This window comes from Jaculus jaculus, chromosome 19 (assembly GCF_020740685.1).
Source record: "Jaculus jaculus isolate mJacJac1 chromosome 19, mJacJac1.mat.Y.cur, whole genome shotgun sequence".
In the NCBI taxonomy this organism is placed as follows: Eukaryota; Metazoa; Chordata; class Mammalia; order Rodentia; family Dipodidae; genus Jaculus; species Jaculus jaculus.
Window position 1 is genome coordinate 54,702,667 of NC_059120.1, and position 22,770 is coordinate 54,725,436.

Below are 22,770 nucleotides of genomic sequence, written 5' to 3' on the forward strand. Positions count from 1 at the left end.
TCACTCTCAAATAAATAAATTAAAAATAAACAAAAAAATAAAAAATAAAATAAAGCAGTGCTGGAAAGATGGCTTAGTGGTTAAGGCATTTGCCTGCGAAGCCTAAGGTCTGGAGTTCAATTCCTCAGTACCAAGTAAGCCAGATGCACAAGGTGGCACATGCATGTGGAGTTCATTTGCAGTGGCTGGAGGCTTTGGCATGCTAATTCTCTCTCTGTGTGTCTCTTTCTCTCTCAAATAAATGAATTAATTAAATATTAAAAAAAAAAAAAGCTGGGCATGGTGGTCCACTGTGAATTTAAGGCCACCTGAGACTACATAGTGAATTCCAGATCAGCCTGGGCTAGAGAGAAACCCTACCTTGGGGGGGGGGGGTTCTGGAGGGGGAGGGAAGCTGGCCATGGTGATGCACGTGTTTAATCCCAGCATTTGGGAGGCAGAGGTAGAAGGATCATTGTGAGTTCCAGGCCACCCTGAGACTACACAGTGAATTCCAGGTCAGCCTGGGCTAGAGTGAGACCCTACCTTGAAAAGCCCAAAAAAACAAAATAAAATAAAACAAAATATAGAGTCAGGAGTTCATTATTCTCAACTATACAGTGAATCTCTAGCCAGCCTTCTGTATAGATGACTTCGTCACACACACAACAATAAAACAATAGCAACAACCTACCATGGGCGAGAATCGACCATGAAAAACAACAGCAACAACAAAAGCTCAACCTGTGATGTCCTGTACAGTTTAAATGTTCAACAATTTGCATTCCACATATACCTATGGGGTTTTAGTCCTATACGAGTCCTTTTGCACATCTTAAGAGCTGAATAGGAACTTCATTACTAGCCAGGCGGGGTGGCGCACATCTTGAATCCCAGTACTCAGGAGACAGAGGTAGGAGGATCACCGAGAGTTCGAGGCCACCCTGAGACTACATAGTGTGTTCCAGGTCAGCCTGAGCTTAGAGTGAGACCCTACCTTGAAAAACCAAAATAAATAAATAAATAATAAACTTTGTTACATTCTGTGCAACATAAAATTGTTACTTTTTTTTTTTTTTTTTTTTGGTTTTTCAAGGTAGGGTCTTACTCTGGTCCAGGCTGACCTGGAATTAACTCTGTAGTCTCAGGGTGGCCTTGAACTCACGGCGATCCTCCTACCTCTGCCTCCCGAGTGCTGGGATTAAAGGCGTGCGCCACCACGCCCAGCAAATTGTTACATTTTTAAAATAATTTATTTTTATTTATTTGAGAGAGAGAGAGAGAGAGTCAGAGAGAAAGACAAAGAGAGGGAGAATGGGCACGTCAGGGCCTCCAGCCACTGCAAACGAACTCCAGGCACATGTACCACCTTGTGCATCTGGCTAACATGGGTCCTGGGGAATCGAACCTGGATCCTTTGGCTTTGCAGGCGAGCGCCTTAACCGCTAAGCCATCTCTTCAGCCCTGTAAGATTATTTTAATTGCATAGTCTGGCTATTTTGGGGAGGTGGGCATACGTTCGGATCCTTAGGTGTCCAGTCACTGCTGTGTGACTCTTGAAACTTCCCTCACAAGCCCTTTTCCATTTGTAGTGTCTCCTCCATGGCTGACAGGCTCACGTGGGGGCTGTGCAGTGGGTCCGTGGCTTTCCCAGACTCTGCATTTAGAAAGTTTTTTCCCTGTGAGTGACGTGGTGTTTAGAAGGGGTTGAACTATGGAAGGTCTGGCCTTTCTACACACTGCTAGGGGTTCCCTTCAGTATGAGTCTTTTGGTGTTGTGTCAGCTTCAAAGAAGTGATGAAGCTTTTGCCACACTGGTGACATGTCTGTGGTCCCTCTCCAGTATGAATTTTCCGATGATGATAAACTTGGGAATAACAGTAAAAGGCTTGTCTACATTCCTTACAACTGTAGGGTTTCTCCCCAGTATGGATTCTCTGGTGTTCAACAAGGGCTGAACACGTTTTTATAAGTGTGCCCACGTTCCTTACATGCATGGGGGTCTCTCTCCAGTATGAGATTTCTGATGTTGTTCAGGCTGAAAAGAGAGGAAATAGGCTTTGCCACACTCCTTACAGGTACAGGGTCTGTCTCCAGTATGTGTCTTTTGGTGTACGGGAAAGGCTGACATATTATTAAAGGCTATGCCACATAGTTGACAATGGTAGCATCCTTCATAATGGATCCTCTGATGTCATTTAAGATGGGAAGAAGTGTAACAGACTCTGCCACATGCATCACATCTACACGGTGTCTCTACGATGAACCACCTGATGTACAGAAAGATGTAAAGCACAGCCAGATTTTTGCCACATTCTTCTTTTTTTTTGAAAGTGACAGACAGAGAGAGGAAGAGGCAGAGAGAGAGAGAATGGGCACACGAGGGCCTCCAGCCACTGCAAACCAACTCCAGATGCGTGCGCCCCCTTGTGCATCTGGCTTACATGGGTCCTGGGGAATCAAGCCTCGAACTGGGGTCCCTAGGCTTCACAGGTAAGTGCTTAACCGCTAAGCATCTCTCCAGCCCTGCTACATTCCTTACATGTATATAAGGCCTCTCTCCAGTACAAATAGTCTGATGAACACAAAAGCGGGAGAAATACTGAAACATTGACCACACTCATTGCACCTCTAGGAAAGCCCAGCCCCATGAATTTTCAAGGGCTGAATCAAGTGCACAAAATACTTAAAAGGTTTCATGACATTCGTTGCATTTGAATGGCTTGGGTCCAGAATGAAGTTTTTCATGTGTTACAAGGTTTGGACAAGATCTGAAGGTTTTGTCACATTCTCTACATTTATGTGGTTTCTCTCCTGCATTAAGTAATGACTACTAAGTTTCCTTTTACTTAACAAACCTTTGCCACATTTTTGTTTGTTTTTTGGGGTAGGGTCTCACTCTAGCCCAGGCTGACCTGGAATTCACTCTGTAGTCTCAGGGTGGCCTCAAACTCATGGCCATCCTCCTACCTCTGCCTCTCAGAGTGCTGGGATTCAAGGCGTGCGCCACTACATTCTCAATATTGGTATGGCTTCTCTTCTGTCTGAAATATACGATGACGATTAAGTCGTGCATTAGAACTGAAAGCTTTGCCGCACTCCTCGCATTTGGGGCATTATCTACTCTATGAAGAGGACAATGCTGATTAAGGGTTGCCTTATTTCTGAAAGCTTTGCCACTTTCCTGGCATTTGTATGGCCTCTCTCCAGAATGAACTCAATGATGCTCTTTAAGTCTTGTAGGCCTGGTGAGGCTTTTGCCACACTCTTCACTTTTGTATAGCTTCTCTCCCGTCTGAATTGGATGACGTTGTCTAAGATTTCTATCCGTTTTGAAGCTTTTGCCACCTTCCTCCCTTTTGCATGGTTTTGCGCCAGTGTGAAGTACTTCGTGCGTTGTTTGTTTGTTTTTTTTTTTTTTCGAGGTAGGGTCTCACTCTGGTCCAGGCTGACCTGGAATTAACTCTGTTGTCTCAGGGTGGCCTTGAATTCACGGCGATTCTCCTACCTCTGCCTCCCGAGTGCTGGGATTAAAGGCGTACACCACCACAGCCACCTCTTCGTGCGTTTTTACAGAGGAATGAGACTTCAGATGTCTGCCACTCTCTTTACATCGGTAGGGCTCACCTGCCTTATTGACCCACTGATGTAGATTTGAGGGTGCGTCACTGATAGAAGCTGCTCTAAATTCCTTGTATCTGCAAGGCTTCTGTTGAAAATGGACACCCCAAATGATGGATGCTTTGGAGGACTGCTTAAAGTTTTTGGTCGTTTGCTGTATTTGCCAAGGTTTGCTGGATATATGGTTCTAGGCTCTTTTTTTTTTTTTTAATTTTATTTATTTATTTGAGAGCGACAGACAGAGAGAGAAAGACAGGTAGAGGGAGAGAGAGAGAATGGGCGCGCCAGGGCTTCCAGCCTCTGCAAGCGAACTCCAGACGCGTGCGCCCCCTTGTGCATCTGGCTAACGTGGGACCTGGGGAACCGAGCCTTGAACCGGGGTCCTTAGGCTTCACAGGCAAGCGCTTAACCGCTACGCCATCTCTCCAGCCCAGTTCTAGGCTCTTTAATCTCAACATTCCAAAGCTGCTTTGATTGTTCCAGAAAGGTGACCAGGTATGGTTTACACACAGTAAGACCATGGCCGGGCTCTGGGCAGTGCTGGCGTCCACCATGGTCACCGCTGACAGGTCCCAGCAGAATGTGGAATTTGTGGTCCCACCTGTATTTCTCACTGGCCCCCCCCTTTTTTTATGAGAGGGAGCAAGAATGAGAGAGAGAGACAGAGAGAGACAGGGAGAGAGAAAGAACTGGCGTTACCAAGGCTTCTAGCCATTGTAATCAAACCCCAGACACATGCACCACCTTGTGCACTTGCATCACCTTGTGTGTCTGGCTTATGTGGGACCTGGAGAGTCGAACATAGGTCCTTAGGCTTCGTAGGCAAGTGCCGTAACCACTAAGCCATCTCCCCAGGCCTATATTTTTGAACACTCAGATACATGACACTTACTTACTGTAATCATCCTTCCTCTGCACAGGTATGTGCCACAATACCCAGATTCAGAGGCAATTTTAAATACTGACATCTTCTTAGATCCACTTAATCCAGAAATGAATATACGATTCTTGGTACATGGTAAATACTCAACAATTGCTGGCTAGCACAGTATGCAACATGAATGTGAATGGTTTTGCCTTCATTTGTAAACAAGAGATACTTTATTTAAAAAATGCAAAGAAGGAAGAAGACTGTTTCTTGTGTCATGTAATCCTATACCAAAGGATTATGGATAGATTTGTGGAGTGGAAAAGACAGAAATGTCTGGTTTTGAGGATACAGAAGATGGAGTCTTGGAAACATGAGTCAGGTCCCCTGAGTCCTGTAGGGGTTAAAGCTAGCTAGTCTCACACGAAGGAATCCAGTCTTCCTGAGGGTCTCCAGCACCTATGCCCACAGAATCAGCCCCAAGACAATAGAATCCGGTCACTTGAAACCACATCTCTTAGTCTAAGAGTCTATACCTCTCAGAGAAATTCCTGCTGTGCCCACAAAGAAAAGGGTCATTTTCTTTCTTAAGAAAAGGGTGTGGCTAACACCTATAATCCCAGTGCTTGGGAGGCTGAGGCAGGAGGATCACCATGAGTTTGAGACCAGCCTGGAGTTAGAGGGAGTTTCACGTCAGTCTGGGCTAGAGTGAGAAAAGGAAAAGTAAAGGGCCTTGGGAAGAAGGGGCAGTGGCGGCGTCATTTGAAGCACCGAGTGGAGTGCAGGAATCAAGCACTCTTGGTATCAACACATCTGTGTCAAGAACAGTACAAACTCCTTTCCAAAGCATGCCAGCATGCTGCACCATCTCAGAAGGAGCGGAAGAGCGGGATGGGACTGGCCAGCTGGAATCACATCTTGGGGAAGCTGGCCAGGTTGGCAATGCCACAGGAGTTGTTCTTATTCCGAGCCATGAGTACATATCCTTTGTTGCCCCAGCTTTCGCCCCAGCTGTAGAAATAATCAAGGAAAGCTCTTAGTATCCTTCACTCACTGTATTTTGCTAGGTACTGATGGTATACAAAAACGAGTAACAGTCTTTTCCCTAAAAAGTCTCAAGTTGGGCTGGAGAGATGGCTTAGCGGTTAAGCGCTTGCCTGTGAAGCCTAAGGACCCCGGTTCGAGGCTCGGTTCCCCAGGTCCCACGTTAGCCAGATGCACAAGGGGGCACACGCATCTGGAGTTCGTTTGCAGAGGCTGGAAGCCCTGGCGCGCCCATTCTCTCTCTCTCCCTCTATCTGTCTTTCTCTCTGTGTCTGTCGCTCTCAAATAAATAAAAATTTAAAAAAAAAAAAAGTCTCAAGTCAAGAAGTGGAAAGAGGGCATGGAGAGATAACTTAGCAGTTAAGGCGCTTGCGTGTAAAGCCAAAGGACCCAGGTTTGGTTCCCTAGGACATAAGCCAGACACAAGGTGGCACATGTATCTGGAGCTCGGTTGCAGTGGCTGGAGGCCCTGGTGTGCCCATTCTTTCTCTACCTCTCTCTCTGCCTCTCTCCCATATAAGTAAATAAAATATTTTATTTTTATTTATTTATGTGAGAGAGGGAAAGGGGTGCATGTGTCTGGAGTTTGTTGACAGCAGGCTGAAGGTCCTGGCCCGCCCATTCTCTCTCTCTCAAAAACAAGAATAAAGGGCTGGAGAGATGGCTTAGCAGTTAAGCGCTTGCCTGTGAAGCCTAAGGACCCCAGTTTGAGACTCGACTCCCTAGGACCCACGTTAGCCAGATGCACAAGGGGGTGCACGTGTCTGGAGTTCGTTTGCAGTGGCTGGAGGCCCCAGGGTGCCCATTCTCTCTCCCTCGCTCTATTTGCCTCTTTCTCTCTATCTGTCACTCTCAAATAAATAAAAATAACAAACAATTTTTTAATTAAAAAAATAAGAGTAAAATAACTCTCACATGGGTGAGCTTAGTACGGAAATGAGTTGGTTCTTTGAAACAACCACTGAACACAAGCATTTGTAGTTAAGTATCTTACACAAGGAGCAGCTATCCAACATACGCGTTGAGTACTACTGTCTGGCCATCACAAGAAGGCTTCATAATTAAGAACTGGTTGGAAAGGTTGAACTGAGAACCCTGAGACAATTTTCTCTTGATCTTGGAAAAAGAAAGAAACGTTGTACAGTGGTTTGGATGTGGATGTACATCTCTCACAGCCTCAGGGATTAAAAAAATATATTTTAGGGCTGGAGAGATGGCTTAGCAGTTAAGGCACTTGCTTGCAAAGCCTAAGGACCCATATTCAATTCTCCACATCCCATGTAAGCCAGATGCACATGGTGGCGCATGCATCTGGAGTTCGTTTGCAGTGGCTAGAGGCCCTGGTGCATCCATTCTCTCTCTCTCCCTCTTGTCTCTATTAAGTAAATAAATAAATAAAATGATTTTTAAAACAAGAAATGTTAGTCATGATACTAAAGACTTAAAAAAATATATTGTGGTAGTTTGGTTCAGCTGTCCCCCATAAACTTAGGTGTTCTGAATGCTAGGTTCCCAGCTGATAGCAATTGGAAATTAAAGCCTGCTGGAGGTGGTGTATTGTTGGGGGTGGGCTTATGGGTGTTAGAACCAGCTCCCCCTGGCCAGTGTTTGGCACCCTCTTCTGTTGCTATTGTCCACCTTATGTTGGCCAGGGGGTGATGTCCACCCACTGCTCATGCCATTGTTTTCTCTGCCATCTTGGAGCTTTCCCTTGAGTGTGTAAACCAAAAAAAACCCTTTTACCCCCAAAAGCTGCTCTTGGTTGGGTGATTTCTACCAGCAATATGAACCGAACTACAACAAATATATACAATTTGTAAGAGAAGGAGAGAGAGAAAAACAGATAAAGAGAGAATGGGTGCACCAAGGCCTCCAGCCACTGCAAACAAACTCTAGATGCATGCACCACCTTGTGCACCCGGCTTTACATGGGTACTGAGGAATCAAACCTGGGTCCCTTGGCTTTTCCGCCAAGTACCTTAACCACTAAGCCATCTCTCTGTTCACTCATGAATTTTCTTTATTTATTTGCAAGCAGAGCGAAGAGAGAGACAGAGAGAGAATGGGCATGCCAAGGCCTCTAGCCTCTGTAAACTCCAGACACATGTGTCTCTTATTTATGTGGGTCCAGGGGAAATGAACCTGGGTCCTTTGGCTTTGTAGGCAAATGCCTTAACCACTAAGCCATCTCTCCAGTCCACCTCTCAGGAATTTTTGATTAAGGTTAAGCTTCCTACTTACATCTCCAGCATCTTGCTGGAGACAGAGTCACAGGGCTGGGGTGGGGGTGAACCTTGCAGTCAGCCCTAAAGTGTGTGCAGAGCCAGTTGGAGCTCAGGCGCTTTGGGTTCGCTGGCTGTTATTGGTGTCTCTCGACCATGGATCTATGGCAGTGAGCCAGCTTCATCCATCATGATGATTCTTTCCCCAGATTCTGTCAGTCTGAAATAAACCCTTTCCTCCCATAAGCTGCTTCTGGTCTGGGGTTTGTCCCAGCAATGAGAAATTAAATGAACCATGCTGGGACGCTGAAGGTGAGGCTGGGTAGTAATTATAAAGGAGATCAAATGACAATAGTGTTCTCATTTTTTTCTTTCTTTTTAAAAAATATTTTGTTTTTATTTATTTGACAGAGAAAAAGAATGGGCATGCAGGGCCTCCAGCCACTGCAAACAAACTCCAGACGCATGCGTCACCTTGTGCATCTGGCTAACGTGGGTCCTGGAGAATCAAACCTGGGTCCTTTGGCTTCGCAGGCAAACGCCTTAATGGCTAAGCCATCCCTCCTTCCCTCTTTCTTTCTCTCTTTCTTTTTTTCTGAGGCAGAATTTCACTCTATCTAGCCCAAGCTGACCTGGAATTCACTCTGTAGTCTCAGGGTGGCCTTGAACTCACAGTGACCCTCCTACCTCCACCTCCCAAGTACGAGACCACACCCAGCTTTACCTGTTTTTAACTATCCAGTGCTTGTTTCCCTTCTGGATCCCATATCCCACTGCCAAGACCGCATGGTTCATATTGTCACTGTTGCAGTTTTCATCATAATAGACACCTAGAAAAGAAAGACGCTGATGAGGCCTCTGTGCTCTGAGTGGCTCGGTGGGACCTGCAGTCCAGGAAAACCTGGAGAACTTGGGCTCGGTGGGTTTTCAACATGGGCGCTCTGCACTTGGGAAGCTGCCAGTTTTGCTCAAGCAGACTGATCTAAATATGAAAGTGAAGTACCCAGATTCCCAAGGCTTTCACAAAGCTGCCTCACCCCTATCGTGAAGGAGAGTGTGCTGCAGGTCAGCTCCTCACCTTTGCTGTAAAACTGGAAAGAAGTCAGGCTTGCGTCGATGGCCACAGAGATGGGCCCCACACGGGCCACCGCCCTCTTCAGGGCTTTCTCACTCCCCATGGGGATCTCTCTGTAACCTCTGCATTTAGCTGCCTTTCCTGTTGGGTTGTACATACAGCTTTCATCCTGGAAAAAAAAAAAAAAAAAAACAAGGTTGGAATAGGATTAGCGTAAATCAATAGGCAATGAGTTGGTAAGTAAGAAACTCAACCAATTTCTTGTTTGTTTTTGTTTTTCCAGGTAGGGTCTCACTCTAGCTGAGGCTAACCTGGAATTCACTATGTAGTCTCAGGGTAGCCTCAAACTCTCACTGATCCTCCTACCTCTGCCTCCCAAGTGCTGGGATTAAAGGTGTGAGCCAATATGCCCAGCTCTAAATAAGTTTTTTAATTATTTATTTTGAGAGAGACAGGTAGAGATAGAGAGGGGGGAGGGGGAATAGGACGCCAGAGTCTTCAGTTGCTGCAGACAAACTACAGATGTGTGCACTCCCTTGTGTGCATGTGACATTGGTCTGCATCACTGTGAGTCTGGCTATGTGGGACCTAGAGATTCGAACATGAGTTCTTAGGCTTCTTAGGCAGGCGCCTTAACCACTAAGCCATCTCTCCAGCCCTAACTAAAGTATTTTTAAAAAGCTGGGATTGGTGACACGTACCTTAATAGAAAAAAAACAAAACAAAACAAGATGACTGTGGTTGTGTACACATTTAATCCCAGCACTCGAAAGGCAGAAGTAGGAGGAACACTGTGAATATGAGGCCAGTGTGGGACTACAGAGTGAGTTTCCGGTCAGCCTGGACAACATGAAACCTCACCTCAAAACAACAACAACAAGAAGAAGGAAGGGTCAGAGAGATGGCTCAGTGGTTAAGGCGCTTACTTGCAAAGCCTAACACCCTGAGTTCAATTCCCCAGGAGTGGTGCATGCATCTGGAGTTCATTTGCAGTGGCTTTAGGCCCTGACATGAGCATTCTCTCTGTCTCCTATCTCTCTCTGCTTGCAAATGGATAAATAAATAATTTTTTTTTTTAAAAGAAGGGGCTGGAGAGATGGCTTAGCAGTTAAGGCATTTGCCTGCAAAACCAAAGGACCCTGGTTGGATTCTCCAGGACCCATGTAAGCTGGAAGCACAAGGTGCACACGCATCTGGAGTTCCTTTGCATTCGCTGAAGGCCCTGGCATGCCCATTCTCTCTGTCTCTCTGCCTCTTTCTCTCTCATAAATAAATAAATGTTTAAAAAATTGGGGGCTGGAGAGATGGCTTAGCCCTTAAGACACTTGCCTGCAAAGCCAAAGGACCTCGGTTCGATTCCAGAACCCATGTAAGCCAGATGCACAAGGGGCACATGCATCTGGAGTTCATTTACAGGGCTGGAGGCCCTGGTGTGCCCATTCTCTCTCTCTACCTGCCTATTTCTGTATCTATCTATCTCAAATAAATAAATAAAAATAAAATAAAATAAAAATTATTTAAAAGAAAACTATGTAAAACAACATGGATTTCCTACCTTCCACCATTCATAAAAACCAACGCTTCTGAGCATGGTGGCACATGCCTTAATCCCAGCACTTGCGAGGCAGAGGTAGGAGGATTGCCAGGAGTTTCAGGCCACCTTGAGACTACATAGAAACTTACAGGTCAGGCTGGGCTAGAGCGAGACCCTACCTCGAAAAACCAAAAGAATAAAGTAAAATAAATAAAATAATTCTCGGCATGGTGGTACATGTCTTTAATCCCAGCACTAAGGAGGCAGAGAGGAGGATTACTGTGAGTTTGAGGCCACCCTGAGACTACACTATAAGAGCAAGATGCTACCTGGAAAAACAAACAACAACAAATATCAACTCAAGGGCTGGAGAGAGAGCTCAGCAGCTAAGGCGCTTGCCTGTGAAACCTAAGGACCCAGGTTTGATTCCCCAGTACCCACATGAAACCAGATGTAAATGGTGTTATATGAATCTGGAGTTCATTTGCAGTGGCTGGAGACTCTGGCGTGCCCATACATTCTCTCTCTCCCTCCTTCTCCAATCAATAATTTTTAAAACATCAACTCAAAAGACTGTTCTTTTTTCTTCCTGGCTTCCAAAAAATTATTTTATTTTATTTTATTTATTTTTAAAGGGAGACAGACAGACAGAGAGGACATAGAGAGAATGGGCACACCAGGGCCTCTAGCCACTGCAAACGAACTCCAGATGCAGAAGCATGCGTCCCCTTGTGCATCTGGCTTATGTGGGTACTGGGGAATCGAACCTGGGACCTTAGTCTTCACAGGCAAGTGCCTTAACTGTTAAGCTATCTCTCCAGCCCCTTTTTGGCTTTTTGACATAAGATTTTGTGTAGCCCAATCTTGCCTTGTACTTACTATATAGCCAATGATGACCTTGAATTTCTGACACTCCTGCCACTACCTCCCATGTACTGATCTTGTTTTGACTAACACAGGAGCACAGAAAGATATCAGAATAAGACTTTTAAAATACTAGCCATTTTCTCCCTGTGTAGCATATGTGAGCTTTGGAGAGCAAGAAGGAACCGGCTCCATGAAGGGAAGCGGCCAAGGCCAAAGGTCGGCTAGAGAGGCCCGCAGCCTCCGTGTGCCTGTCAGGGAAGGTAGGAAGAGGAGAAACTTTCAGCCGGGCCTTGATCCTCTCCGCAGAGACTAAGATGCAACACAAAAATAACATGATGAGGGTTGGGGAGATGGATTATTTGTTAAGGCACTTGTCTGTGAAGCCTAAAGGCCCAGGTTTGATTCCCCAGTACCCACATAAGCCAGATACATAAGGTGGCACATGCATCTGGAGTTTGTATGCAGTGGCTAGAGACCCCAGCGTGCCCATTCTCTATCTGCCTCCCTCTCTCTCTCTCTCTTTTTTTTTTTTTTGTCTCTCTTAAATAAAAAATAAATAAATTTTAAAAATTCATAGCAGGGCTGGAGAAATAGCTAAGCAGTAAAGGCATTTGCCTGCAAAGCCAAAGGACCCAGGTTCGACTCCCCAGGACCCACGTAAGCCAGATGCACAAGGGGGCACACCCATCTGGAATTCATTTGCAGTGGCTAAAGACCCTGGAGTGCCCATTCTCTCTCTCTACCTGTCTATTTCTCCCCCCCCCCTCTCTAATAAATAAGTAAATATAAAAATATTTTTTAAAAATTCATAGCAGGATAGCTTGTAGCCTTCCAGCACCATGCTTACAAGCCTTGGTAGAATATGGCCTCTAATGAGAGGCCATGTCAAGGGGGCAAGTTCTTGTGTCAAGTCACTTTCTTAGAACTAGCCCTTCAAAACCCTAAGGTTACAGCCACAAGAAGAATGTAGATTTCTTGAACAAAATGCCAATGTACTGGCAGCATTGGATATGATATTCTAAGACAGAAGTATCTTAATAAATTCTCAAGATTCATCTGCTCTCTGTCATGAGACTCTGATGTTAAAAACTGTACAGATGGCCAGGCATTGTGACGCATGCCTTGCATCCCAGCACTTGGGAGGCAGAGGTAGGAGGGAGGATCGCCGTGAGTTCGAGGCCACCCTGAGACTACATAGTGAATTCCAGGTCAGCCTGGGCCAGAGTGAGACCCTACCTTGAAAAAAAAAATAATAATAATAACAATAATAAAAAATTTTTAGAAATCGTACAGAGGTCGCAGGTGTGGTGGCCCACCCCTGTAACCCAGCATTCCAAGGCAGGAGGATCACAAGTTCTGGGCCAACCTTAGCTGAGTAGTGAGACCAGCTCCCAAAAACAAAACACACACACACACACATCTACATGTAAAATACAGGACCTTGTGAATGGACTCAAAAGAATGTTGGGGGCTGGAGAGATGGCTTAGCGGTTAAGCGCTTGCCTGTGAAGCCTAAGGACCCCGGTTCGAGGCTCGGTTCCCCAGGTCCCACATTAGCCAGATACACAAGGGGGCGCACGCGTCTGGAGTTCGTTTGCAGTGGCTGGAAGGCCTGGCGCGCCCATTCCCTCTCTCTCCCTCTATCTGTCTTTCTCTCTGTGTCTGTCGTTCTCAAATAAATAAATAAATAATGGACAAAAACGTATTAATAAAAAAAGAATATTGGGGTACTTTAAGAATAATCTGCATGGGACTTGGCGTGCAGCTGGAGTAGTAGAGTAATTGCCTATCAGGCACAAGATCCTTTACCATGTAAGCACAAGGAGGTACGTATGTTTGGAGTTTGTTTGCAGTGGTTGGAGGCCCTGACACATTCATTCTCTATCTGTCTCTTTCTCTCTCCCTCTCTTTCTCAAATAAATAAAGAAAAAGAAAACTACTTTTTAAAAATAGCATGGTGAGGGTGCGCCCTCCTCCCTTCCTGCCTCCACTGCCACCATGGTGCCTGTGAAAAAGCTTGTGATGAAGGGGGGCAAAAAAAAGAAGCAGGGTCTGAAGTTTGCCCTCGACTGCACCCACCCTGTAGAAGATGGACTCATGGATGCTGCCAAGTTCGAGCAGTTCCTCCAAGAGAGAATCAAAGTGAACAGAAAGGCTGGGAACCTTGGTAGAGGGGTTGTAACCATTGAGAGGAGCAAGAGCAAGATCACTGTAACTTCCGAGGTGCCTTTTTCCAAAAGGTATTTGAAATATCTCACCAAAAAATATTTGGAGAAGAATAACCTACGTGATTGGTTACGCGTAGTTGCTAGCGGCAAAGAGAGTTACGAATTGCGTTACTTCCAGATTAACCAGGATGAAGAGGAGGAAGATGAGGATTAAAACACTGGTCTGGAATATTTTGTATGAATTCATGAATAAAACTTAGGAACAAAACTGCTGGTTTCTCCTTGTGTCTCTACAGTGTGGATTGGATGGAAAATCGGAAATCACAGTAAACGGTTGACTTGGGCCGCCCTGCCGCTTGTTTGTATCTAGATGTTGTTTTGTTTTTATCTTTCCTGTATGAAAACTTCAGTTCTTCCAGTAGTAATGCCCAGTAAAAACAGGCTACTTAAGGAAGCTACAACCCACCTGACATGGAGGGTGGAAGTGTGAGCTTCAGTGAGTTCCTGTTAAGGAGTGACAGTACGCTTCTCAAAGAAGACTCAAGAATACAATGTGGGGTTTCTTGCTCATGAAAAGCAAAATAGGTGACACTTTCCCCCAAGGTTCTTGTGAGGGAGTGGCAGTATCAGTAAAATGCAGATTTCTGGGACATTTGTGTCCATTCTCTAATCACTTCTCAGTGCTCACAGCTGTAGCAAGTCCTTTTCGTTCCCATAGAAGTAAGGTGCAGTCCTTTAGTACTGCTGCACAGTCTGCCCTTTGTGACAAGATTGTGAATATTGCAACAAGCTGTTTCTCTGGCCTCCAGCAGAGGGAGCTGAAGACAGCTTCCAAATGTCTTCAGTAACTGGACCCCTTCTGGGCCAAAGCCTCTGGAGGCTTGTGATGGAGGGGAATGTTTCATGCTGCCCAGGAAATAAACTGCTTCCATGCTACTTAGACTATGACTGGACTTGAAGGCCAAAGCCTTACAGGGTCTAGGGCTGTAGCTCAGTGCTGTAGCCTTGCTTAGCACGCTCAAGGCCCTAGCTTCAGAACCCAGTCCTCCAGTTATAGATCTGCAAGCTACTGGGACGGAGAACAGGGCCACATCCTGTGTTTTTGCCAACAAGGAGAACTGATATGGGAAGGAGCATTTTGATGCTCTTCTGAAATCCAAGCCATTCTGTAGAAACACCTGCCTCGTATAATTCTTTATGAAATGTCAAAAGAGCTTGCTCACAAAAAGTTGTGCTCTGCCAGTCACAGCTGGAAATTAAATGTTCAAGTCCTGCCTTGGCTCCAGTTGAACATTGATGCTTCTAGGATTGAGTTTAAAGTATTGGGGCCTTGCAATCGCAGCTTGTGGCAAAGGTTCCAACATTTTCTATTTCGATGCAAATTTCCCAAAGCAGACTTGTTTGTACTTTTCTCCTCTGCCCTCACAGGAGGTGGTATTATAGCTTTCAGACCTAACTAGGCATCAGTCTTTCTTGGACTCTGTCCCTTACTCTGATCATGTTGCTTTCTAAGTTTGTGATTTGGGTTTGCAAATCTTGTTTATTGCATTGATGTTCCTGTGTGGTTAAGTTTTAGTTCCACTGTAAAAAAAAACTCTGGGCTGAACTTCACATATTTTTTTAAAAAATGGTCCCAGGTTTTAAAAACTTGTAATAAAACTGAAACTCATTGGGTTTTCTATGCCTTTTTGAACTTGTAATTGAGTTTGGTCACATTTTATTAAAGTAGCTAGCACATGCCTACTAAAAAATAAAATAAAATAGCATGGTTAAGGCTGGATTATGGTTAAGGTGCTTGCCTGCAAAGCCAAAGGACCCAGGTTTGATTCCCCAGGACCCATATAAGCCAGATGCACAAGGGGGCGCACACATCTGGAGTTCATTTACACTGGCTAGAAGCCCTAGTGCACTCATTCTCTCTTTGTGTGTGTGCCTCTCTCTCCCTTCCCATTTATTTCTCAGTCTCATATAAATAAAGAAAAATAAATAAATATACATATATTAAAAAAATTAGCATGGTGAGCCAGGCATGGTGGCACAGTTTTAATCCAAGCACTCAGGAGGCAAAGGTAGGAGGACCACTGTGAGTTCAAGGCCAGCCTAGGACTACAGAGTGAATTCCAGGACAGCCTGGGCAAGAATGAGACCCTACCTCAAAAGGCGGGGGGGGGGGTGGCTGGAGAGATGGTTTAGTGGGTTAAGGTGCTTGCCTGCAAAGCCAATGAACCCAAGTTCAATTCCCCAGGCCCATGTAAGACAGATGCACAAGGAGCCACACGTGTCTGGAGTTCATCTTCATGGCTAGAGGCCCTAGCATATCCATTCTCTCTCCCTCTCTATTTGCTTCTTCTTCTTTCAAACAAACAAATAAATAAAGTATTTTCAATCCCCCCCCAAAATAAAATAATAAAGTAGCACAGTGATTTTCTGGATTTGTTGTAGGAATGAAGAACTTAGGAGAGAGTTCTAGAGACCTTCTCAGAAGTCTATAGGATAATCCATTTTCATTTCCCATGCTGGGCAGAGATAAACAGAAACAGTGGCAGCTTAAACTCCCAAAGCTCTCCCAGGTTGGGCGAATCTTCACCTTCCATGGGAAATTATTCCATGAACACAACAGGATAGCTACATGTGGTGACAAATACGTGAGCGTCGAAGGATAGGAGTTTAAAGTCATCCTAAGCTACATAGGGAACTGGAGGGCAGCTGGGCTACATGAGACCCTGACTCAAAACAGAAGGAAGGAAGGAAGGAAGGAGGGAGGGAGGAAGGAAAGAAAGAAAGGAAAGGAAAGGAAAGGAAAGGAAAGGAAAGGAAAGGAAAGGAAAGGAAAGGAAAGGAAAGGAAAGGAAAGGAAAGGAAAGGAGGGAAGGAGGAAAGGAGGGAGGGAGGAAGGGAGGGAGGGAGGAAGGGAAAGAGAGGGAAGGGGAGAGGGAAGGGAAGGAAAGGGAAGAAAATGGAAGGGAAGGGAAGAAGGTTGGTTAAAAAACACCAGCATGGGGGCTGGAGAGATGGCTTAGCAGTTAAGCGCTTGCCTGTGAAGCCTAAGGACCCTGGTTCGAGGCTCGGTTCCCCAGGTCCCACGTTAGCCAGATGCACAAGGGGGCGCAGGTGTCTGGAGTTTGTTTGCAGAGGCTGGAAGCCCTGGTGTACCCATTCTCTCTCTCTCCATCTGTCTTTCTCTCTGTGTCTGTCGCTCTCAAATAAATAAATAAATAATAAAAAAATAAAAATAAAAAAACACCAGCATGGGCTGGAGAGATGGCTTAACAGTTAAGGTTTTTGCCTACAGAGCCAAGGGATCTCAGTTCAATTCTCCAGGACCCATGTAAGGCAGATGCACAAGGGGGCACACGCATCTGGAGTTCATGTGCAGTGGCTGGAGGCCCAGGCACACCCATTTTCTCTCTCTCCCCCCTCTTTCTCTCTCAAATAAATAAATAAAATATATTTTTAAAAGACCAGAGTAGGCTACAAGTTTGAGGCAGAGTTGGGTTTACATAGTGAGATCCTGCCTCAAAATTTAAAAGAAAAGGAAGAGGAAGGGGAGAATGAGGGCAGGATAGAACGGAGAGAGCCGCGGTGGGGAGGAAGCAGAAGCAGGATGCCAAGTGTGAGCACGGAGCAGCCTCACCTGTCCCACGTACGGGTAAGCGTCCTCCGAGTCAATGCCACGGTTCCTCTGCACGTACTGGAAGGCATTGGTCATGTAGCCCCCTCCACAGCCATCATTGTCAGACACACAGTCCACCAGGTTCTGGGGACTCAGATTTAAGAGTTTTCCAGTTTTCTTCTTCAGCTGGCCTTCCAGGGCACCCACAGAGCTGAAAGCCCAACAGGAACCACACTGACCCTGGGAGGCACACAGAAAAGCCACCTGTCATTATTGTTGCTCTGCGTGAGTGTGTGGGTGTGCATGTGTGCGTGTGTGTTTGAGATTCTCCTACATCTGCCTCCCCAATGCTGGGATTAAAGGCGTGCGCCACCATGCCCAGTTTATTGCTTTTTTATTTATTTATTTATTTATTTATTTATTTATTTTGTTTATTGTGTTTTGTCTTTTTTTCGTCAAGGTAGATGTCTACTGCCCTCCTCCTCCCACCAAAAAAAGTGAATAATACTATACTTAGTGAGATTTCCTGAGAATAAAGAGGTCTAATTTACATAAAATAATTTAGTAAATAAATCTAGGGCTGGAGAGATGGCTTAGCGGTTAAGGCATGTGCCTGTGAAGCCAAAGGACCTGGGTTCAATTTCCCAGAACCCATGTAAGCCAGGTGCACACAGTGGTGTGTGCATCTGGAGTTCGTTTACAGTGGCTGAGGGCCCTGGAGCACCCATTTGCTCTCTCTCCCTCTCTCTCTTTCCCTCTTTTTATCTCTCTCTCAAATAAATAAAGAATTTAGGCATTGGGAAGATAGCTCAGTGGGTCAAAGTGCCTGCTGTGCAAGAGTGAGGACCCGAGTGGGGAACCCACAAAAAGCCGGCTGTAGTGACATCCACGTGCAACCCCAACGTGGCTACGGCAGAACGGGAGGCGCAGACAGGAGAACCTCGGAAAGCTAACCTGCATAAGCAGCAGTGAGCAAGGGACCCTCCCTCAAAACAAAGTGGAAGGGAGGATTCACACCAGAGGTTGTCCTCTGACTTCCACACACACTGTGGCACACACATGCACCATGGCATACACATATCCATGCCCACTCAACACACTATCACACACACACACACCTTCAATCGTTTTGTTTTTTAAAGTTTTTTTGTTTATTTTTATTTATTTATTTGAGAGCGACAGAGAGAGAAAGAGGCAGAGAGAGAGAGAGAATGGGCATGCCAGGGTCTCCAGCCACTGCAAATGAACTCCAGATGCGTGCATCACCTTGTGCATCTGGCTTATGTGGGTCTTGGGGAATCGAGCCTCGAACTGCTACAGCATCTCTCCAGCCCAACTTTATTCTTTAAATTAAAAAGAAAAAATAACTAGGTGATGAGTTGAATATGCTCTATTCTCAGCATGGGGGACGTGTGTCATATTTCTTTGCCCTCTTTTTAAGTCCTTTAAAAAAATTAATTTATTTGAGAGAGAGAATGGGCACACCAGGGACTCCAGCCACTGAAAATGAACTCCAGACACATGCGCCTCTTGTACAGCTGGCTTACATCAGACCTGGGGAATCGAACTGAGGTCTTTTGGCTTTGTAGACAAATGCCTTAACCGCTAAGCCATCTCTCCAGCCCCCTTTGCCCTCTGTTCCTGGTGCCCTACCTCAAGAACAAAGAAGCAGAAAAAGGAACAATACAAAGATTTACCTACACACACACACACACACACACACACACACACACACACACGCACACGCACACGCACGCGCACACGCACGCGCGCGCAAGTACCTGGTTTTTGACAGGAGTGACATATCCCTTCTTTCGATAGTCAATAGACTCTGGGGCTCTACCTTCCCAGTCTGGGATATAGAGTGTGTCATTACTGTGGGGACGAGAAGGGGGTACTTTGAGTCCAGTCATCTTCTGAACCACTTCTTCACTGGTCTGAGACAAAAAAAAAAAAAAAAAAGTGCCAAGCATTAGCGGGGGTTTAGGGTAAGAGCCAGTGGTGGGCCTGGAACAGAGGCTCAACTCACCATGTCCCCCAAGTGATTCATGGCCATTTCATATGTGTGCACACCGAGAGAGGCCTCAAGATTATGGATGGAAATATGCTTCAGGTTTTTTTCCCAAATTAAACGCCGAGAGGTTTCATCCACCTAAATAGAGCATAGTTAGTACATTGTAGACTATGAACAAAGTTACACAGGAGGTTTTATTTTTTATTAAATATTTTTATTCATTTGCAAGCAGAGAGGGAGAGAGATAAGAGACAGAGAATGGACGCACCAGGACCTCTAGTCACTGCAAAGAAACTCCAGATACATGCACCACTCTGTGCATCTGGCTTTACGTGTGTGGATACTGGGGAATAGAACTGATGTCTTTATATTCTGTAGGCAAGCAACCACTGAGCAATCTCTCCAGCCCACAAAGGAAGTTTTGAAAAGACACAGGTTACAACCATAAAAAATTTACAGTGGAGAAGATGGCTTAGCAGTTAAGGCGTTTGCCTGCAAAGCCCCGGTTCGATTTGCCAGATGCACAAGGAGGAGCATGCATCTGGAATTCTCTCTCACAAATAAATACATAAGTAAAATATATTTAAAAAGCTTAATGTCTAACTGAGGATGTAGCTCTGTGGCAGAGCATTTGCCTAGCAGGAAAGAGGTCCTGAATTCCACCTCAGGAGAAAACAAACAAAAGTTTACAATCTACTTTGAGAACTAAAACTTTGAGCACATAAAAAAACAATTAAAGCTCGGCATGGTGGTGCTCACTTCTAATCTCAGCACTTGGGAGGCTAAAGTTAAGAGCATAGCTATGAATTCAAAGTCAGCCTAGACTACAGAGTGAATTCCAAGTCATGCCCACCATCTAAAAAAAAGGTAAACAAACAAACAAACAAAAGCAAAACTCTGGAGAGAACTATAGAACTGTTTATATATTATTTATTATCATCAATCTGAAAAGTCTTTCCCAAAGAGAAATACTTCACGGTGCTGGATATTGAATGCAGGACCTTGCACATGCTAGGCAAGCACTCTAAAGGACACCTGAAGCCAATCGAGTAGAAGGGCGAGTATAATGAGTTGCATTGAAATGAAAACCACATGTTAAGAGTTGAGGCAGGAGAGATGGCTTAGCGGTTAAGTGCTTGCCTGTGAAGCCTAAGGAACCCGGTTCGAGGCTGGATTCCCCAGGACCCACGTTAGCCAGATGCACAAGGGGGCGCACGCATCTGGGGTTCGTTTGCAGTGGCTAGAAGCCCTGGCATGCCCATTCTCTCTCTCTCACTCTCAAATAAATAAATAAAAATAAACAAAAAAAGAGTCGAGGAATAAAGCCAGGCATGGTGGCGCACGCCTTTAATCCCAGCACTTGGGAGGCAGAGGTAGGAGGATCATGAGTTCGAGGTCACCCTGAGACTACATAGTGAATTCCTACCTCGAAAAACAAAGAGTTGAGGAATAGAGACAGGTATGCTTGCTTGTCAAGTCCTATGTGCTGCATTTAAGGCAGTTTAGAAGCAAAAACCGCAGCCCTCCTGCACATCTCCCCCCCCCCCCCCAAGGCCCAGGCACCTTGCTGTTATACTGCTTCTTGTAAGTCTTCTTCCAGAGCTCCCACTGGGAATCCAGTATCCTCTCAGGGTACAGAGCAAAGCTCACCACTGGTAGCAGCAGAAGCTTGAACCCCCACATCCTGGGGAAGGGAATAATTAGAAGAAATTCCTGAGCCTTCCAAGTTCACAGCCTGACTTGAGATGTGCAAACGGCTGCAGCCACGTTCCCAGTTGGGTGGCTATGGACCTTTCAGGAAACTCCTGAGGAGCTAAAAAAAAAAAAAAAAAAATCCCTCCCACCAGAAGCAGAATCTTAGGAGATTCACGAATCCAAACCCTTTCTAGACAGAAGGAAAGTTAGTTATATGAGGAAAACAGACAAGGAACAGAGGCTGGGTTTCAATGAGGTGCTGATCAAGCATTTTTGTTTTTTCATTAAGAGAAAACGGGGGTGCCAGGGCCTCCAGCCATTGCAAACAAACTCCAGAGGCATGCGCCACCGTATGCATCATTTTATGTGGGTACTGGGAAAATCAAACCTGGGTCCTGGCAAGCATCTTAACCGCTAAGCCATCTCTCCAGGCCACAAGTATTTTGACATAGGGAAGGTCAGCCAACACAACACACACTGCAGACGACCAGAAACAGGGTAGGAAAAGGGACCATTGGGATGGGCTCAGCATTTATTTACCTTTCCTAGTGTCCCCAAGGAGGACAAAACATATACAACATGGGGACTTGGCTGGAGGATACACAAAGATTTCCAGCTTTTTTTGCCACATAATCTCTTCAAGACATCCTTTTCTTCCTCGCCTAAATCCTGATACTTCTCCCACTATTCCGGGAGGGCAAGGCTAAAATTGACAGCATCTAGCCAGATGTTTACTGCCTTCACCACCATTCTAGTCCTTTTCTTCCTCCCTCACCCTCCCACCCCCCGTTGGCAGGAAACTGCTCTAATCTTAACCAGATGCTGTTGGTGGACAGATTCTTTTCTTGTTCCATCAGTAAATAATCCCCATGGCTGCCTCACAGGGCAAAAACCTCAAGAAAAGGTTAGAACGTAGGATGGAAGGGCAACGTTCTGTGATGATTACGCTCACAGCTTTTCTGAGGTTATGGCTTCACTAATACATTTTTTTCTTTTCCCCCTTTTTTCACTAATTTCTTGAACTGGCTTAATAGCAAATTCTTCATCTTGAGAACTATTTCAGCCTCTAGCAAGTCATCTGACTTGTGCAATACTAAATTTAGTCCATTTTTGTGTAATCTTTACCAACCAGCAACATATTCACAGGACATTTAATAACCAGTGTTAAGGGCCTGGAGATTTTTGCACAGAAACACTGAGCTACCCCCTAACAATATGTCTCTTCCTCCTTGGCAGCTAACCCTTTCAGTTAAAACAGAACTCCAGAGAGGCCCCTTTGAAAGATGGGACCAGGGTTTGGTTCCTCCACTGTTATTAACAAACATATATTCACATATACAATCACATAAGGAATCCTAAAGATTTCCAGGAAATGAACTTGGTATCTGTTTCCATTCAGAGCTTAGTTATTTTAGTCCCTAACTCAAAAATCTTATTCTTCTTCAAGAGAACTGGTAAAAACAGAGAAGCTGAAAGATCCAGAAGTTGGAAACGTTACCTGCTGTTGAGAATCTGTTGTCTAGGCTCCTTTCAGACAGGAAGGGTGCCAAATATGAGCGAAAGGCCAGGGGTGCTAGATTTATTCCATTAAGATTGCGGAAGTCAACTCCAGCAGTTGGCTGGAAAATTTGGCTAAGGGAGGCGGGGATAGAAGTGTCCAGGAGGGGGTGGGGTAAGTGTTAGGGTGGAAGCACACAGCAAATCTGTATGGAGTTTCTGTGAGCAGCGCGGTATGCCAGGGTGGAAGTTGCTGAGCACTTTTACATAACCATCTCGGGGTGGGGATGGAAGGATACAGTTCTAGCTGCCATCCATCTTCCGAAACCTTTTTTGTTATGATATTGGAGAACTTCATCTTTTCCTATCCTTCCTGTCATGACCCCACACCTCCCTTACCTTTAAACCTGTTTGTGTCTGAATTCTTCTGAGATGACAGGACGGGAGAATAACATAAAAAAAGACACAGGCTCCAGTTTTTTGTTTGTTTGTTTGTTTGTTTGTTTTTTGAGGCAAGCCCAACAGACTGGCATTTTTAAAAAATATATTTATTTATTTGAAAGAAAAAGAGGG

The 22,770-nt window shown here is 45.2% G+C and overlaps 2 protein-coding genes across 2 annotated transcripts; one reads left to right on the forward strand and one right to left on the reverse strand.

Moving 5' to 3' along the window:
* Positions 1-4,682: 4,682 nt before the first annotated feature.
* Positions 4,683-22,335, reverse strand: Ctsk (cathepsin K). Its single transcript, XM_004667137.3, has 8 exons — positions 22,199-22,335; positions 20,569-20,689; positions 19,021-19,143; positions 18,773-18,928; positions 17,013-17,231; positions 8,813-8,978; positions 8,459-8,564; positions 4,683-5,479 (listed from the first exon to the last, which is right to left on the reverse strand). Exons 2-8 carry the CDS (start codon positions 20,686-20,688, stop codon positions 5,380-5,382), a joined length of 990 nt encoding a protein of 329 aa, XP_004667194.1. The 5' UTR covers position 20,689; positions 22,199-22,335; the 3' UTR covers positions 4,683-5,379.
* Positions 13,209-13,646, forward strand: LOC123456086 (60S ribosomal protein L22-like). Its single transcript, XM_045138846.1, has one exon. It carries the CDS (start codon positions 13,209-13,211, stop codon positions 13,590-13,592), a length of 384 nt encoding a protein of 127 aa, XP_044994781.1. The 3' UTR covers positions 13,593-13,646.
* Positions 22,336-22,770: the final 435 nt, after the last annotated feature.

Excerpts from the sequence above, each read along its gene's own strand:
- LOC123456086 (XM_045138846.1), top strand. The coding sequence starts at position 13,209 with ATGGTGCCTGTGAAAAAGCTTGTGATGAAGGGGGGCAAAAAAAAGAAG.
- Ctsk (XM_004667137.3), bottom strand. The coding sequence starts at position 20,688 with ATGTGGGGGTTCAAGCTTCTGCTGCTACCAGTGGTGAGCTTTGCTCTG. Across the intron at positions 18,929-19,020 it reads TGAATCACTTGGGGGACATG|ACCAGTGAAGAAGTGGTTCA; the intron begins GTGAGTTGAGCC and ends TTTTTGTCTCAG. Across the intron at positions 17,232-18,772 it reads TCACTCCTGTCAAAAACCAG|GGTCAGTGTGGTTCCTGTTG; the intron begins GTACTTGCGCGC and ends TGTGCCTCCCAG.